General features: G+C 38.3%; 3 protein-coding genes across 3 annotated transcripts; all 3 read left to right on the top strand.

Annotated features, from left to right (window-relative positions):
• The first annotated feature begins 224 nt into the window (after positions 1 to 224).
• Positions 225 to 2,166, top strand: LOC105054379 (heavy metal-associated isoprenylated plant protein 44-like). Its single transcript, XM_029267416.2, has 3 exons — positions 225 to 484; positions 1,140 to 1,215; positions 1,377 to 2,166. The coding sequence occupies exons 1-3, from the start codon at positions 455 to 457 to the stop codon at positions 1,691 to 1,693; spliced, it is 423 nt and encodes a 140-aa protein (XP_029123249.1). The 5' UTR covers positions 225 to 454; the 3' UTR covers positions 1,694 to 2,166.
• A 3,245-nt stretch (positions 2,167 to 5,411) lies between these two features.
• Positions 5,412 to 7,082, top strand: LOC105054249 (copper transport protein ATX1). Its single transcript, XM_010935730.2, is given in 3 exon segments — positions 5,412 to 5,645; positions 6,763 to 6,858; positions 6,861 to 7,082. Coding segments are annotated over 3 exon segments (375 nt in total). The 5' UTR covers positions 5,412 to 5,521; the 3' UTR covers positions 7,016 to 7,082.
• A 10,133-nt stretch (positions 7,083 to 17,215) lies between these two features.
• LOC140852502 (heavy metal-associated isoprenylated plant protein 45-like) lies at positions 17,216 to 17,955 on the top strand. The gene is made up of 3 exons (XM_073245777.1): positions 17,216 to 17,287; positions 17,439 to 17,514; positions 17,593 to 17,955. The coding sequence occupies exons 1-3, from the start codon at positions 17,240 to 17,242 to the stop codon at positions 17,913 to 17,915; spliced, it is 447 nt and encodes a 148-aa protein (XP_073101878.1). The 5' UTR covers positions 17,216 to 17,239; the 3' UTR covers positions 17,916 to 17,955.
• Positions 17,956 to 18,706: the final 751 nt, after the last annotated feature.

Here is an 18,706-nt window from a genome sequence, read left to right as displayed (position 1 = left end):
ATATTCTCTCTTGGTGCTATGCATGTCCTTCTGGTCGGGGTCTTGAGGCAAGGGTGTGAGCTAGCATTCCCATCCCCTGAGGTTATATTATTTCAAAGGGTGAGGAGAGCCATCCCCCAGCTTCCAAAGAATTCGAGCACAAGGGAAAGAAGAAAAGAAGGGTGTGGAGGGGAACCAATGGAATATTAGCTAAGAGATTTAATAATGCTATGAAAGGAAAGGATTCCTTGGAGGGAATATCTTGTGCTGCCATCCTTCCAAATCGCTCAACCCGTCCAAATTTCCTCATTATATATATCTGCATCCTGTGAGCCATGGCAACAACTCTACTTTAGGAAGCCATCATCTTCTTTCTCTCCACCATCTGTTACCTTTTCGTTATCAGGGCAACAACTATAGTAGTAGCAGCAACACCTACTGCTACTTTGACAAGATCTACATCAACAAGAAGAACATGGCCAAGGGACGACCACTCTCGCTGCAGGTTCTCCTTTATTTACTAATACTATTACTTAACTTTGTTCTTGTGATCTACGTAATAAAAGAAAATAGAACAGTCTTCTTTCTTATCTCACATATAAACGGTAGCTCGAGATACAAGTATGAGACTGGTTAGATAGAACAAGTAGAAGTATGGGACTTGTTAGATACAACAATGAACATACCCAGAATAATTCTTTTACTGTATCAAAAGCTACATGAAGCAACAGGTAAAGAACCTCGTGGTTTAGGTTTGTCACAAATATTGCCAATATTTTTGTTAAGTTTGAACACATGTGAACTTGAGTTTGCATGCCCCATTTTTCATTAAGTAATTTGCTCTTTGGCTTTTTCTTTGTCCGCTGGTCAAGGAAACAAACCTTAGCGCCTTCGGCGTTGGTAGAAGGTACATTTGGGAGATGATATATGTTGCTTAGCTTGACTATTATAAATAAATAAATAAAAAGATAATTAAGTAACTGCTTTAACTTGGATATATACGAAAAGAAGAATATTTTTTCTCTTTTTCGGAACATAAAGTTCTATTACGTAATCCAAGACAATGACCCGAGGTATATATCTTTTTTTGATACCCCAGGCATCATTCACAAACGTATCCTAGTCAAGAATTTTCATTTCTTTTGATTTATCTTTTGCAGACAGTGGAGCTTAAAGTGAGGATGTGCTGCACAGGCTGCGAGAGAGTTGTCAAAAATGCTCTCTTAAAGCTGAGAGGTAACAAGTATCCTAATTAATTAACATACTTCAATACAGTGGCCAACTACTACCCGTATATCTAATCTTACGAAATTTATATCACGTATCATTCTTTTAACACATACGTAATCAGAACAATGACAATAGCCAAGTATAACGAAAAAATTTCTACACCATAGGAATTGATTCAGTGGAGGTGGACTTGGAGATGGAGAAGGTAACCGTTACAGGGTACATCGACCGGAATAAGGTGCTCAAGGAGGTGCGGCGGAGCGGCAAGAAGGCCGAGTTCTGGCCAAACCCAGACCTCCCGCTCTACTTCACGTCGGCTGCCAACTATTTCCGGGACGAGGAGTCGTTCCGTGACACCTACAACTACTGGCGCCATGGCTACAACGGGGACAACCACGGCCATGTCCCAGTGCCTCGTCGTGGTGATGACCGTGTCAGCAACTTGTTTAATGACGACGACGTCAATGCATGCCATGTCATGTGAGGGGGGATCCAAAGGACCAGCCTCCATGCATGGATGACTAGCTACTTGGTGTGATGATGTGGGTGCATTGCATGGGGTTCTTATAATAAGGGGTGGGGTAATCTATGGGTACTTTCTGGGCAGTGTGCAAGTTACCAGGTCATACTATATAGTAGCTGTGCATGTTAAAATAATTAAGGTTGTATATAGATGGGCGTATGTATCACCTGTGATCCGTGCTGAAAAAGGTGTTGGAGTGTTCGGTTCATCAATTTAATTATGGTTTGCTAAGCCAACATCAATGAGGCGATTTGAGTCCAGGTAGGTTCGTGCATGGCAGGTGAGCAGTCTAAGTGGCTAGATAGCGTTTCACGTGGCTCATTACCACTGGCTTTTTATGGACTTCTAATGTCCACTGTCCTTTAGAAAAAAAAGAGAGAGTGTTTTCAGACTTTGCCGGATGTATTTATATTCTATATATCTGAGCTGCATTTCCATTACGTCTATGCTCACAAGCAAAAAAAAACAAAAGGGAAGTCGCATAATGTTTGGTTGTGGGATGCTGAATGAGGAATTATAGCATGATATTATCTAGACAGGTAAGCTATAATTATTAAAATAAAATATAAAAGGACTTTAGAAAAATACATGGAGAAATTAAGCAGCAATGATAAGAACTTATAGAAGCCTTAAGATATGGATTGCTTATTAGGTAGAGATGAAATGAGGATACATCATTGCTTCTTAGAGATGATTTCCGGTATCTCCATTTTTTGGGATCGCGTGAGCCAAAATTTCCTTCATTAGGAACATGGTAACCTCTTCCTCCACTATTTACCATTACTAGTATATCCTCTAGACAGCTCTGCCAGATGAAGACAACATGCTGTAATAAGATTCTAACAAACTCATCATCAAATCTATTTATTTAAGTTTTTTTTTTTTTTCCTTGAGCAATGCCTATATGAATTTTGGATCTCCTTTGAGGACAAGCTCTTGAAGCAGAGACGCCAACCGAGCAAACAGTTGTTGGCTACTTAATTTGTTAAGTATGATCAAAATTTGAGTTTGATTCAAATCAGTTTTGGGCTTTCGGCCATATCGAAGATGCTTTCAGGTACTCAAATTTCTCATTTATTTCATATACTCTATGAAATTGAGATATTTATTCATGTTCTTTCTAAAAAAAAGTAATCTTTTCCATCAATGCTCGGAAAAAAGAAAAGAGGGTCTACATGAAGTACATCATAGATAGTCTAGAATTGCGACAGAGAGAGAGAGAGAGAGAGAGACAGACTAGGCTCTCTTATACATGATATCCAAGGTTTCTGAATACTAAAGAACCATGTCTTTCAGTGCACATGCTTTTGTGGAGTTAGTTATACGAGGCTCTCTGATTTTTTTGAAATTGGGAGATCAGAAAAATATGAATCGAATTATTAATTTGATCCGTATTCTATCTATTATAAATAAATTTAAATTTAAATTAAATAAATTTAAATCATAAATAAATTGATTTATTTAATTTATTTTATAATTAAATTAAATTTAAATTTTAGATATTCAATCTATTTAATTTATATAATTCATTTAATATTCAAACCAGATTGAGTCAGATAATCTATTTAACATGTTTAACCTGTTTAATCTATTTAAGATCTGTTTAACCTGTTTCTCATCCATTTAATCTGTTTAACTCGTTTAACCTAATTTGATCTATTTAATAAATAAATTAAATGGATCGGATCGGATTATTTGTTTAATAAACAGATCGGATCCAGATTTGAATTTTTGACCTGTTTAATAAACAGATCGAATTTGAGTTGATGATTTTTTGATCTGATCCGTATTGATCCGATCTATTTATGGTCTGATCCGATCCGATTGCTATCTTTGGGAACAAATAGAGAGAGAGAGAGAGGACTAGGTGATTACGTCAATACGGCCGCTACCGCTTTATTGGCGCACAGCGGCAAACTGCGTCTAGGCCCATTAGTACTTGCATGGTTCTCCTAGAGCATCTAATCTTATGGGTTGCTTGGATAGCTTATAACAAATGTAATAAGCCTAGATGACAGACACATCTTGGCCATTTTTCTTGACATACGTTGCATCCTTGCATTCGGCACTTCATTTTGGTCCTCCCATTTCATAATCAAAGATTTTGGCCAACTCCTTGTTGCTCTACCCATCTCTGGAAAGCTCAGCAAACTCCTACAAACACGAACTCAAGATATTGAATGTGCATTATGAAACATGAACAACAAATTGCATGGCTAACCTTGGTTTATATATATTAACCATCCATCTGTCCTTGTATATAATATTTAAATACCAAGCACATAAAAAGCCTAAAAAACTTGTATTTTTAAGCACTCACATTAAAAGTCTCTCGTTTAGTTCATTCAAGTTGCTATTAAGTTGGCTAAATTTCTAATTACTCGAATCTCTTGATCCGATCGGGAGGGAAGAAGATTTTACTCAATCTATTCAACTAAAATCCCTCGAAAGAAATTTTGAAGAAGGAGAGAATTGGAAAAGTAGGTACATTCGCTCAAATTATTATCTAAAAAGAAAATTTTTGATTTATCAGTTCATTTTAAGTTCCAAATGATAAAATTTGGGCTTGATCTCTTGGGATGCATCACATTGTAGATCTCACAAAGTTATCCAAGATGTCATATGATTAAGTTATGGTCTTCAAAAATTTAACTCGTGACTTGGCTTCTTAATATGACAAATTTTGTTTTGAATCCTATCATGCCCTATATATAGGGGCTAAAATGCTTCACATCAAACCTGAAAGTCTTTCTAGATCATCTCTCAAAGAAAAGGGAGGAGTGAGCTCTTGGTGCTTCATCAAGGAAATGAAGAACAAACAGGCTACAGAAGGGGCAACAACCAAAAGGAGAAGGGAATTTAGAAAGATTGTGAGTCTCTATTACTATCACTCAAATTATTCACTCTCGTATTACCACAATTGCATATGTGAAATGGGCTGGCATACTCCTTTCTATGGAACATTAGGGAAGAGAATCAAATGGCATGCATATGTAAGAGTGAGAAGGCATTGATCAAACATGACTATAGCCATCAGTATTCCTCCAACATGATCACATTTGTTTATATTTCCATCATGTTTTCGGTCAATGTCCAGCATAATGAACATGAGATCAAATTCTAGTCTATCTAAATTTGAGGTCTCCCACTTTCACCTTCACCTTTTTCTTTGGCAGATTTGATTATCTAACATTTTAAAAAACCAAAAGAAAAAGCAGAGAGAATGGTCTAGAGACATACTACAGTACTATTCCTTAATTCTAATAATGTGCTGGTCTAATAGATCTCCAAATGCCTTTAATCCTCAACCTACCAGACCACCACCACATGCTTGTCAACTTTTCTGAGGTATGATCCGCTTTACACAACCACTCACATGTGACCCAAACCCCTTATCCTGTCAGCAAAGCAACGAAAACCTTCAACCCTTTTGGTGCATCATGACGCATCTCATACTCTTTTCCACTAATCAAATCTTTTCTACCCTACAGAATTGGACCAACAAGAGGAATCTCACTGACCATCACATTGAAACTACCATAACTACATCTCCATCAACAGCAGTGGAACCGAAAAAAAAAAAAAGAGCAAGGAGATAAGAAGTAAAGAGAGAAAAAAGGAGAATGGAACCACAACCAAGCCACGCAAGCCCATCCTTGTCTTGTTATTGGTAGGGTAAGGACTCCATTTGTTCTTGCTTTAGGGCTTCTCAGAGGTTATATATAGCACAATTAACCCCATGAAAAGAGAGTCACCTTAAGACTTGGACAGGTGCATGCAGGCTAGTTAATGGCCGACTTGCAGATTGTTCCGGCAGGCAAGCATGTGGAGGCCCAGTATGTGGAGATGAAGGTGCCACTCTACTCCTATGGCTGTGAGAAGAAGATTAAGAAGGCTTTGTCACATTTGCGAGGTAGATATCCAAGCCATGCTTCACAATATCAAAGAATATCTCCTCCACATTGGGAGTGTTTGGAAATTGAAACTCTGGATAGCTTAGGCAATTTGGATTTGAAATATGGATGTATATAGTATTAGTCTTCTTTCATTAGACTAGCCACCGGCAAGAATGTCTATGGGTCTTTTTAACAAATGATTCTTTATTTGAAAGAAAAACTACTATGTTTGCATGTGAACTCTGTACTATGCCAATATTTCTCAGTGATCCTCTGTGATTAACTTCTCTCATGGAGACCCATTTGATTTCAATGATAGCATTACTTCACCAAGTTAGAATAAATCAAGAACTGTCAAAGGCACATGGTAAAATTTTATTGCACCAAAAATCTATCCAAATTCATCAGCATGCAAAGCACATGAAAAAAATTGAGAATAGTCGAAGGCACAGAGGAGTTTTGCCATGTTGTTTGACTGTTCTTGATTTTCTTATGTGCTTTGCATGATTATGAATTGGGATACATTCATGGTGCAAAGAATTTACCATGTGCCTTTGATTGTCCTTAATTTACTCCAACACACCTAAAGGAAGGATGCTTCATCTTTCTAACCTTGTTATTGAAAGGCTTTCTTTCTTCTCCACGAACCAGGTTTCATTACCTTTTTCTCTACATGATAATTGAACGGTCTTTCGAGAATATATGAAACAATTAAAGAATATAGCTTATTTGCTTATAGAAACCTAAAACAGAAATTTGAGAGGGCTGTTTAGGAATTTAGGTTTATTAAATTTCATTGCTGCAATAAACAACTTGGCAAGAACTAGAGACAAATTTCAGACAACAAAATGAATCCCCTTTCTAATAAAAAAAAAAAATCAGATTTTTTTTTTTTAAAGTTCAATTACCATGTTAATTTCCAAAACATTCAAATTTGACAAATTTAATGATTAGCTTATATATATTCTTGGCTTTCATTTGATGATTTCATTGAAACAACAACAAGCATTCCAGCTAATAGCTAGCCAATTCTTCTGTTGCAGTAAAAGATAACTGCTGCACAATAAGAGACCTGAAAGAAACGTAGCAGAACCTTTCATGACTTGATGTGTGAATAATTGTTCCATTATGCAGGGATACACTCAGTCCATGTTGATTACCAACTTCAAAAGGTGACAGTATGGGGGATATGCAACAAATATGATGTGCTTGCCACCATTAGGAAGAAGAGAAGGAAGCTCGCTTCTGGGACCAGATGGAGACAGAGGTTAAGAGCAAGGTTGCTGAGGAAGAGGCTGATGCTGAAAAAGCTCCCCGCCGTGCAACTATAAGCATGCGCAAGTTTAGGAAGTCATGGAAGAAACTGCTCCCTCTAGTCCTATATTAGAAACAATGTTTGCCACATCCCCCTGTACATGTGATTCATAAGACAATATGATGGACAGTATGGCATCTCTCTCTCTCTCTCTCTCTCTCTCTGCGTCTGTGTGCCCGCATGCGCGTGCGTGTGTATGGGTGTATATGTACACCCATACACATGTGCATATGTATGGGTGTATATGTATATGTGCACTTGAACATACTCATGCACATGTGCTTGTGCCTCTCTTTGCTTTGTTCCTACACTGTTTTTCACTGGTCAAGCGGAATTTGTTGATCTGGCTATTTCCTTAAGTTCTGAAAATTACTAAAGATCAGATTTAGACTCACATTAGTCTCGTATCGATGATGTCTTTCATAAATCTTAAATATTTATGTAGAATCAAAAAATCTAAATAATATTTTTTAACTAGCTATTTGGGCATGGCCATAGGTGTTAACATATGCTATTAGAGCAAATTTAGGATACGACCCATGGGGGCTAGTAGGCAATATTGTACGGGCATATTTGGGATGATAGGCTGATGGAAGTGTTTTTTTTTTTTTTTTTGGTAGAACCAGCACTTCATTGCTGATAGACCAATTGGTTTGCAATCCCCCACACGGCCCAAAAGCTGCTTACAGAATACATAAGAACAACAAACGCAAACTGTCTAATCAACATGCAAGACTAACTTCGTAAAAGATACTGCAATGAGTGGGAATAAAGTTAAGAGTAAAAGCAGCATAAGTAGAAGCCAGCACGGGATGAGAATGAAAGGAAGGAAGGCGGGCCTTATTCATCTATTGGGAGTCCCTTTCTCGAGGTGTGTTAAGACGAACTTTGATGATAGCATTAGGAAGAGCAAAAATGGAACTGATTTCATCATCCACGGTTCTAATGCTTGGTTGCTAACGATCAAGGATTCCATCTCTATGAGCCTCATTTCAAAATGAAACTTTACGCTACTTGGACGGGTGTTATTTTCGGTGTGCAGGAGCTTCGTGCGGAGAGAATCTTCATCGATGTGACTCTGCTACTGTCATTATCTGAATCCAAGATGGTTCAGATTAACAGAAAACCATCCGTTGATCCATGATATTTGAACCTCCCTTTGTCATTCTGCTGTGTCATCTATCCGCACCTTTGTCAAGAGACGAATAGTGCGGCAGACTAGATTGTTGTCTTTATGACGGAATATTTGAGGGACTGGATTTGAAGGTCAGAAATGTTTGTCCGTCTCTTCTGCAGGGTATTTTATATTTGATCATTTGGACTACTCTCACATCAGAATGGTGTGATCGTCCACTTGTATCAAAAAAGAAGAAGAAGAAGGAGGAGGAAGAGATGAGGATGCAGCTGCAACAGCAAAGAAAATGTGGGTAATGATTGATGAAGCTTAATGTCTTTGGGCTGTGAACCAGGGCGCTGCAAACTGAGTATAGCCAAAGATATGTAATTCGGCTACAGTTAAGCATTCCAGGAGCTTCTTCTCCATGAATATAAATAAAATCTGAATGCTACCCAAGAGAAGATAACATATGGACCTGCAGGTGAAGTAAGCTTTTACACAGTGAAACAGTGGCCGAGTAGAGAAATATAATAATTTATGTATAATGTGCCACTGCAAGAACAGTCGTGCCATTTCCAGCAGAAAGAAGTATATCGAGCATTTAGAAATAGTGCAACTGACTGTTCCGAACATAAGATACAAATCACAGACCACATAAGCATTATAATCCAGTCATGTGAATTGATGAAGTCCAAAAAATTGATCAAATAGACCGGCCACATGAGAACCTTCAAGAATCAGGGCTGATGGTAGTATTTGTAATTGACTTTATAATATTTATGATAAAGTTTAAATAGATTTGAATTTTAGTTGACAAAATATCAAAATTTAAATAAAAAATATATGAAAATTTATGTGGATATGTATTTAGCTCGATATCAATTATGTATTAAATAAATTTTAAATATTTATAAAAAAAAATTCAAACAACACCATTCAATCAAACTTTTTTTTATCGATGTTGCCTAAGATCCCTACAGTATCTATCGTGAGAAAAACAATCTTTCCGCTGCCCAAGGTCCAGTCTTATACATGATGAGTCACCAGTCATCATCGGAAAAAAAAAATGCTGAGTCACCAGCTGGTGAGGCTCATCAGCACTCAGTTATTTCAAATATTGAATATGATTTATTTGTATTCTGATTCCCTCAGCTGTACTCACGTTAGAACGGTGCGATCTCCCATCGGTAATTAATTAACAAAAAAAAAAAAAAACGGTTCTCAGCCTACATCCTTGAAGCTGGCCATTTAGGCCAGACATTGAAGCCACTTTCCACCGCATTCAGTTGTCGCATTGCTGCCATCTCGAGACTCTTTCCTTTCCGGCTGCTGTTTTACACGTCATCCTACCGATAAAGGCACCACAGTCAGAGGAAAAGAAGGCCTTCGCTTCAAATGCAGTGTTTCGACGGGACTTGGTGCTATTGCGCTTTCATTTGTTAGGCTTTTAAAAATATCCCTTATAGTTATATTTTTGAGTTAATTATCTAAATAATTTTATATTTTTTAAAAATTTTATAATTTAAATATAATTTTTAATTTTTAATCAAATATGTACTACCTAATTTGTTGCAATGTTGGTCAATCCGTCATCAATGGATATTAAAATTTATCGTTAAGATGCATATGTAGAAATGAGATATTATATTTAATAAAAATAATTAAAATAATCTTGCAATGTTGGTCTGCCATCAATTGATGTTGAAATTTACCGTTAAAATGCGTATATAAAATATAGTTAAATTTAATAAAAATAATTAAAATATTCAACTTTTATATCTCTTCTCTCCCTGACGTCATGGATTTTCGGATCTATGGCGGCTCTGACGATCCTCTTTTCTATTTTGCTGGTCTCCACCACCAGCATCTGCTCTGCATTGCCGAAAAACCTGATCTCCCATCTACACCCTCTCCATCACCCTCAATCTCCCGTTAGAACTCGGCATCCACTCCCCATCATCCTCCTTGATTCCCACTACACCAAGCTTGCTGAGAGGAGCTTGCTAAGAAGGTGTGCAGAGGAGCCGCAGCACTGGGTGGAGAGGAGGGGCGCTGAGGGTGCGACTGAGATGGGAAGAAGTGCCATGGTGGATGGATGTGGTGGTGTACGGAGGTTGCGATCGAGAGGAGAAGTGGCGCGGGCCCCGAGGGGTGTGAGGGGTTCCTTGCAGGCCATGGGAGATGGAGGGCACGATTGAGAGGGGAGGTGGTGTAGGCTTGGGGGGTTCTCTGCAGGCTGCGGTGGATGGAGGTGGTGACGCACGGAGGTTGCAACCGACGCGGGCCCTGGGGGGTGTGGGGGGTTCTTTGTAGGTCATGGGGATGGAAGGCGCGATCGAGAGGGGAGGCGGCGTGGGCTGTGGGAGGCACGGAAGAGTGTGGGGTGGGGCGCACTCTGTCAATCCTCCCCATCTATGATGCCATTACTCCGACCCCACCTCTAGCCTCGGCTCATTTTCTGAAACTTCTTCCCACAAATTCTCTCCCATCGTCCAGGTTCTTGATCGTGCACCGTTGATCATTATCATCATCACCGCCGTCGTCGTCTTTGCCGTCGGATTCCCCACGTTCTCCCACAGACAGCCAAGGTCTCCGATCGAGGGGTGGCTTATTGGGGATCACGGCCTCAAACGAGAGCGGAGTCCGAAACAGTTGCTGTCTATGTGCATAGCTGGGATCCACCGAGCCGTCGGATCTGGATCGGGTCATGAAGACAGCCATGACCACTGTGGGGAAATTGGGGGGGGTGTAAAGGCTATGGATGGGGTGGTGGCGTAGTGGATGAGTGTGGTGGCACATGGAGGTTGCGACTGAGAGGGGAGACAACGCGGGCCCCTGGGCGATGTGAGGGTTCTCTGCAAGCCGTGGGGGATGGAGGATGTGATCGAGAGGAGAGGCGCGGGAGAGTGGGGGGCGGAAAGCGCTCTGTCAATCCTCCCCATCTATGACGCCATAGCCCCGACTCCACCCTTGCCACCACACACCCCCCCGATCTTCGTCCTCGGCTCATTTCCATATATTTTTATTAAGTTAGGCACCTCATTTCCATATATGCATCTTTAATGACAAATTTCAATATCGGTTGATGACGGGCCAACATTGTAATAAATTAGATTGTATGTATATTTGATTGAAAAAATTAAAAGATTATACTAATTAAAAATTTTAAAAAATATAAAATTTTTTAGATAATTAACCGTATATTTTTTAGCTAACTTTGGGTCTCTTGCAAGGGTTTTCAAGGGAAATGAACTTCCAAAGTTACATCATTTTCCTATTCTGAAGCTTTGACCCCTTGCTAATTCCAAGTGTGGCGGTATGACCACCACCGAGCTAAAGCTTGGTTCATAGGTTACACCCCGTTGGGATTGTAGTGCACTTCAGGTTTCTAGGACAACTACTTCAGGGTGTCTTGTAGTATGGTTACATCTTGGTACTAAACAACCAATGAATAAGTTGCGCCAAGGTAGAATGAAGTTTGTTTGGAGAGAAACCATCCATAGCTTGACCTGAACGAAGTAAGACAAATATCAAGAAGTATAATGTTCATACACTACAAAAAATTGGGCCAAGAGAGATGGCAAAATTCATATCCAAAAAGAGAAAATTAATATCTGAAAAGTATATGAGATGGAAAGAGCTATCTCTGACAATCGTCTCTACAAGTCGCATCACTAAAGAAATCAGAGCCGGACTTATCGAGATAGTTTTTTAGAGACGGCTATCCGATTGCCACACCGTCTTTAAATATAGCCATTTCTAATATGGTTATTTTTTGAATTTTTTAATCATCATTGTCAAGCCATCTCTAATGGCTGTCGTCACAGATAGATACCGTCATCACGCCGTCTTCAATAGTTGCCGTCTCGAAGCCATCTCTGTTCCATCTTTATTAAGGCCGTCTCTATTCCATCTTTGATCTTAAAATTATTTAACTAATTTAAATAATACTATTCATATTATATTTGTATTAATTATAACTAAATTATTTTTTTATAGATCAACTAATTATTAACAATATTAAATAAAAATTATTTTTAAATTATTAATTAATTATATAATTTTTTAAATTATAAATAGATGAAGAGATGTGACCACGTGAAGCCTTTTCTAGAAGCATTAGAACGAAAAAATATTCTTTGCAATGGTGATACCACGTCACTGTTGTAATGAACCAATCAAAAATTGGGAATAGGTGAAATATAAAGGGATAACACGGGATATTATCCATGAGAATGAATGAAATACCTTTTGTATTTCACCCATTCCCGACTTTTGATTGGTTCGTTACAATAGTGATATGGTATCACTATCGCAATGAATATTTTCTCGTCAAAAATGACCCGTGTCCCCCCATCTAAAAGCCTCTTCTATAATCTCGATCGTCGGGCTTTTAGATAGAGCGGACAGCCATCGGAGAGGATCACGTGGCTCCACCGCATCTGTCCCCTTGCCATGGCCCCCAGCACCCAGTCCACTGCCTCGTGAACGACCCATGTCCTTTGCGGCGTGGCCATTGAAGAGGATCGTGTGGCTCCACTGTGTCCGCCCCTCGCCACGGTCGCCAATGCCCAGTCCGTCGCCCCCCGAATGACCTATGTCCTTCGTGGCATGGCCGGCAATTAGTTGCCAGAGAAGATCGCACACTCCACTGCTTTGCCCACTTGCCACAATCGCCAACGCCCGATTCGCCGCCTCCTGAATGACTCATGTCCTTCGTGGCATGGCCGGTGATGAGCCCCTAGAGAGGATCGTGCATTTCCACCGCATTCCCCCCCTCGCCACGGTCGCCAGCGCTTGGTCTGCCGCCTCCCAAATGACCCGTATCCTTCATAGCATGGCTGACAACGAGCCATCGGAGATGCCTCAAAGCCTCCAGAAGCTTCAAGAAGTAGATTCGGCATTCGACGTGTTGCTGGGTTGCTTATAATATAGTTGGGTGGGCTATTTGAGATGGGTATTGGAGATGGCTCGAACCATCGCTACTGATTTCTATTAGAGATGGCTAAGAAATCTCTGAAAGATATTAATTAATTTTTAATTTAGTCATCATCGGGCCATCAGTATAAAAGAGAAACAGTGATGGAAAAAGCTATCGCAAAAGAGATATTAATTAATTAAAAAAGCCATCATCGAAGAGTATTAATTAATTTTTTAATTAGCCATCATCGTGCCATTTCTGAAAGTTTATTTATTTTTTAAATCTCTCATCGCAATGCCCTCTTAGAAAGTCCAACCGTCTCCAATCTATCTCTATGCCGTCTCTAATACTCAATTAAAATAAAAAAAAATTTAATCACCATCTCTAAGCCGTCTCAATTGATCGTGTCATCTCTATATCATCTCAATATTGTTGATGAAAATAAATTTCTGAGACTGCTTTTTAACCATCTCAGATAAATCATCTCTAAAACTATACTTTTCTTATAGTGATAGAAAAAATTTATTGAATTATATTTTAACAAAAAAAGCACATCCTTCATCAATTCTCCTATCACAATGCTTGTTTTTATTCCTTTATTTTATTTTTTAAGCTAAAGGCTAAAACATGATTATCAATTTTTGCTATGATACAAAATCTCTAAATAGTTGATAAAATTTGCAAAGCCTTTGTTAATTATTATTTTTGCACCTCTACATCAATATTGCAATGCATAAGCCTATCTTACCATTTTGTCATAACTTTAACATCTTTTTGCTATCTGATAGAATCACCATGAATTCCAACTTCCAAATTATTAAAGAAAAGCAATCTTCTCTACAAGATCAAGCTAATAAGACTGTAATCAATTCCAAGAGATAATACCAAATCAAGTCAAATCCATTCAAATATGTAAAACTATCATTCCTTGATTCTAGCACTATTTGCCGTGACTTATCTTGTATTGTAGTGCTATTATTACAGTATGATTCTAATAATATTTATTATGAATTTATCTTGTATTGTAGTGCTATAATCACTTCTTGATTCTAGCACTATCTGCTATGAACTTACCTTGTATAGCAAAGCCTTATACTATAAATCCTATACAAATCCAATAAATCATTGTGTGATAGTTTTCTATTCAAATACTTGTCTCTTTATAGTATCAGAGCCATAGCTTCACAAGAACCTTTTCTTTTTCCTTTCCACTTATCATGGCTGAAGAAATCTATGAAAGCACCACCACTGTAATATCGATGACCTCCTAAATGACTCTTATCACTATCAACCTTGGAGTACAGCTGCCACTCAAACTAAGTTCTTCAAACTTTCCATCATGGAAAGCTCAATTCATTCATTATTGATGGGCTATAATCTACTTGGGTATGTTGATGGGACACTATCATGTCCATTGCTAACTATTACTCAGAATAATGCTCTTGTATCCAATGCAGCACATACACATTAGGTAAGATAAGATCAACTCCTCCTCAACGCCATCTTTGCATCTATATCAAAAACTATTCTTCCCTTGATTACTTCAGCTTCTACCTTACAAAAGTCTGGGATACATAAGCTCGTCTCTATGCTAACAAATCTAGATCACGAATCATGAACTTGAAGGATAAATTCTCCAAAATAACTCATGGTTCTATATCTATCTTAGAGTATTTACAGATTCTCAAATCTATTTTGGATGAACTGGCCCTTATCAATGCCCCTATTGATGACTTGATACTTACTGGCAATGACTCTCACTTTCTGTCTAAGTTTATTGACTCTCTTTCTAGGAGATTTTCTATCAAGGATTTGGGTCAACTTGATTATTTTCTTGGTGTCTAAGTCACATCAACTACTAATGGTCTCCTTTCTCGACACAAATATATCCCAGACTTATTAGAGCAATCCAACATGCTTAGTGCCAAAGCAGTCTCCACTCTCTTGGCTACCTCAATGTTTCTTTCTTTGTTCGATGGCTTCTCATCTATTGATGCAATTGAGTATAGACAACTAGTTGGCTCTCTTCAATATTTATCTCTTACACGGCCTAATGTTGCTTTTATTGTCAACAAGTTGTCTCAGTTTATGCAGTGACCAACCTCAGTTCATATGACAGTTCTTAAACATCTACTTAAGTACTTAAAGGGACTTTATTTCATGATGGATATCTTAATGCAACTCATCTCTCAACCTTTAAGCTTATGCTAACTCAGATTGAGTTGAAAATTCTGATGATCGTACTTCAATCTCTGGTTATATATCTAGTTTATCTTGATGTCAACCTAATCTCATAGAGTTCTAGGAAGCAAACATCTATTGGTCGATCCTCAATCGAGGCTGAATACCAAGCTATTGCCAATGCTGCCGCTGAGGTTGCATGGTTGAGTCTTTATTGTTGGAACTTGGTATTTCTTCTTCTCGTTCACTAATCATTTATTTTGATAATCTTGAAGCAACATACATCTATGTCAATCCAGTTTTTCACTCTAAAATGAAGCATGTTGCTCTTGACTATCATTTTATTCGACAAAAGGTGAACGATGGCTCTCTTCGTATTACTCACATATCCACACTTGATTAGCTAGCTGATGCTCTCACAAAACCTCTCTCCCATATTCGTTTTGAGCTTCTATGGTCCAAGATTGGTGTCTCTGATAGATCCACCATCTTTCAGAGGTGTGTTGGATAAAAGCAATCTTCTCCATGAGATCAAGCTGATAAGGCAGTAATCAATCCCAAGAGATAATGTCAGACCAAGTCAAATCCATTCAAATATGTAAAATTATCTTTCCTTAATTCTAGCACTATGCTGTGACTTACCTTGTATTGTAATGCTATTATCACAGCTTGATTCTAGCAATATTTATTATAAACTTATCTTGTTTTGTAGTGCTATTATCACTCCTTAATTCTAGCACTATCTGCTATGAACTTATCTTGTATGACAAAGTCTTGTACCATAAATTCTACACAAATCCAATAAATCAATGTGTAATAGTTTTCTATTCAAATACTTGTCTCTCTACAAATTATGGAGTAACTGGTTCAAAACAAGAGGAAGAAGCGAGAAACAAATGAAAGGGGGTCATATATATAACTCCCTGGTCCATGGATAAAGAGAAACAACGCCTACTTTATGTGAATTGGGGCTTGTCCTAATGATCATCTCTCCCTGCTTAATAATCGAAAGTTTCAGGTTCGTTAGTGCATCTCCAAGTATTTGAGCCTCGATCGGTAATTAAAATGTAGATGGCTCTGTCTCCCCTTCTCTTAAACATATCTATAATATGCTTCAAACCATGTGCGTGTTCATGGTTTATCATTGAACACAAAAATATGATAATTTGTTTTGGAAAATCTATCTCATAGGAAATATAAGCTATTCCATTAAGGAAATATAAGCTATTCCAAGGACTATGTCTGACTTTCTTGCCTCAATATTATTCTTCTAGTTATATTTCTTTGCTTCTTAGATTACTCCATTCGTTCTTATTTTCACAATAGATATTCTTATAGTTTTAACCCAATGGTACTGGCTCTCTCTCTCTCCCCCTACCCTCTCCCTCTCCCACCAAAAGCTATGCCCTCTTATGCCACCACTACGTTATCGATTTTGCAACTACAAGCTGATATCGCAATCAAAACTTCCATTTGCCCATCCATTTGCGGTGCATTATTTCCAAATCTTTATTGTCTAATTGACAGTGTCCTTTTCATTCTGACATTGGTCTACTAGGGATATCATCAACCTGGAAAGGTGAGGAAGAACACACTAGTAACAAACGAAAGGAAGACTTATATGACATCCTGGCGTAAAACTAACGCTACCATTCCACGCTTTCTTTCAGTTGCAGGCACAAATATTCCCCACCAAGCTCTATGCCTCTAAGATGTCCTCTATAAACGTAAATTTTAATGTCCTAAAGAAAAAAAATTCTTTCGCTTAAAGCATGATGAGTTGGAGGAACAATATGCCACAATCAATCACTCCAATGCTTGAATGCTTTAAGAATGCATCAAGTTATATGTATGATCTTCTACCTCCATGCTCTCACGTAAAAGGTTCCCCAGGGGTAAAGTCTGCCACCCTTTGCAACTAGAAAAGCAATGTTCCTTATGGGAAAAGGTAATGGATGATTTCAATTTTAAGGGACAAAAAGCCCTCCATTGCATCACACTTTTCTTACACACATTGATCCCTCTCCCCTTCCTCATCTATATAAAGCACTCTAGCTCTCATGACTCCTAGCACGCCATGTTCCGTTTCCAACGGCAGCGGACCTCATTGTCCAATGCCATGTCCGTAAGTATCTCAGCAACACATACGTATCTAAGCTCATAGTTAAAACTCTTCTCATTCTAACCACTTGTGGAACCCATGTCCCTCTTTTTTTTTTTTTTTCATTGTTAATGTATTCTAATGTAGTCTGTCTTCTCCTCCTGTGCATGTCGAGATTGTGGAGCTTAATGTCCACATGGACTGTGAAGGATGCGAGAAGAGAATACGGAAGGCAATCTCCAAGTTGGATGGTAAGATTAGCTAAATCTCCATCAACTAGAAGTTGTCATTAAGTTTAGTCCAGGTTAGCAGATAAAATTTTCTTGCAGGGGTTGATACTGTGGAAATAGACATGGATAAACAAAAGGTGACGGTCACTGGATATGTGGATCAGAGGAAGGTCCTCAAGGCAGTGCGGCGGACCGGCAGGAAGGCTGAATTCTGGCCATACCCTTATGACTCTCAGTACTATCCATTTGCCATTCAATATCTTGAGGACTCGACATACTCGTCAACTTATAATTACTACCGGCATGGATACAACTCCAGTGTGTGTGGATATTTTCCTGACCCAGCTTACTCTATGATAGTTGATGATGAGATGGCTGCAGTTTTTAATGATGACAACGTTCATGCATGCATGATAATGTGAAAATTACAAGCACTTGGAATTATGAATAAATGAATGTCTTTGGAGTACTTAGATATAGTTCTAAATAAAATTGGTGCTTTATGTGTTTTGCTAATGTTAGTATATATGATAATACTTAGATTTAGTTAGTGTGCAAGTGCATTTTTCCAGTGGTGTTACCTGTGAAAAGATTCATGGATGTTTCTCTCACAGAATATATTCTTGTGCTCCTGTAAGGCAACAAAACAACAAAAGGGAAAATAGAAAAAATATATATATAAAAATTAAAGGGTACCTTACAGATGGAATGGAATTTGTAAGGCTCTTTATGGAACCACCAGTTAGCAAATTATTTGCAATTTAGTGCCACAGGCTACTTGGAAACATGGTACAGAGTCAGCCTTATCCAGCATTAGCTGATTACAGAAGTGCTAGATATGCATCTAGGAAACTATTATGTAGCTTTCACATTGCTATAGCAATGATAATAACAATAAACTATACATAATAATTTTTCAGAAAGCAACATTAGGTGGCTTCTTGTGAATGGAACAACCGGCAATCCGAAGAACCCCTTGCGAATGGATTAGATATGATTTTCTAGCTACTGGACTTTAGTGTTTGTGAAAAGAACGAAATGGGAGATGCTTTGAATATCATGCATATCTTTCACATATTATGGTCCAATAAGCAGCTAGGCTTTTCATCTCTTGGACAGAACACATTACAGGCAAGGATTTAATGCCAATTCAGCTAATCAGGAACTCCCTAAACAAGTTAACTGGATAAAACTGGCTGTATCCTAAATAGGA

This window comes from Elaeis guineensis, chromosome 11 (assembly GCF_000442705.2).
Source record: "Elaeis guineensis isolate ETL-2024a chromosome 11, EG11, whole genome shotgun sequence".
Lineage (NCBI taxonomy): Eukaryota > Viridiplantae > Streptophyta > Magnoliopsida > Arecales > Arecaceae > Elaeis > Elaeis guineensis.
The sequence above is the reverse complement of the archived record's forward strand: the minus strand, read 5'-3'. Positions and strand labels throughout refer to the sequence as shown.

Coding starts and splice junctions, on each gene's coding strand:
- LOC105054379 (XM_029267416.2), top strand. CDS start 455: ATGGCCAAGGGACGACCACTCTCGCTGCAG. Junction 485..1,139: donor GACGACCACTCTCGCTGCAG/GTTCTCCTTTAT, acceptor TATCTTTTGCAG/ACAGTGGAGCTTAAAGTGAG. Junction 1,216..1,376: donor TGCTCTCTTAAAGCTGAGAG/GTAACAAGTATC, acceptor TCTACACCATAG/GAATTGATTCAGTGGAGGTG.
- LOC140852502 (XM_073245777.1), top strand. CDS start 17,240: ATGTTCCGTTTCCAACGGCAGCGGACCTCATTGTCCAATGCCATGTCC. Junction 17,288..17,438: donor CATTGTCCAATGCCATGTCC/GTAAGTATCTCA, acceptor GTGCATGTCGAG/ATTGTGGAGCTTAATGTCCA. Junction 17,515..17,592: donor GGCAATCTCCAAGTTGGATG/GTAAGATTAGCT, acceptor ATTTTCTTGCAG/GGGTTGATACTGTGGAAATA.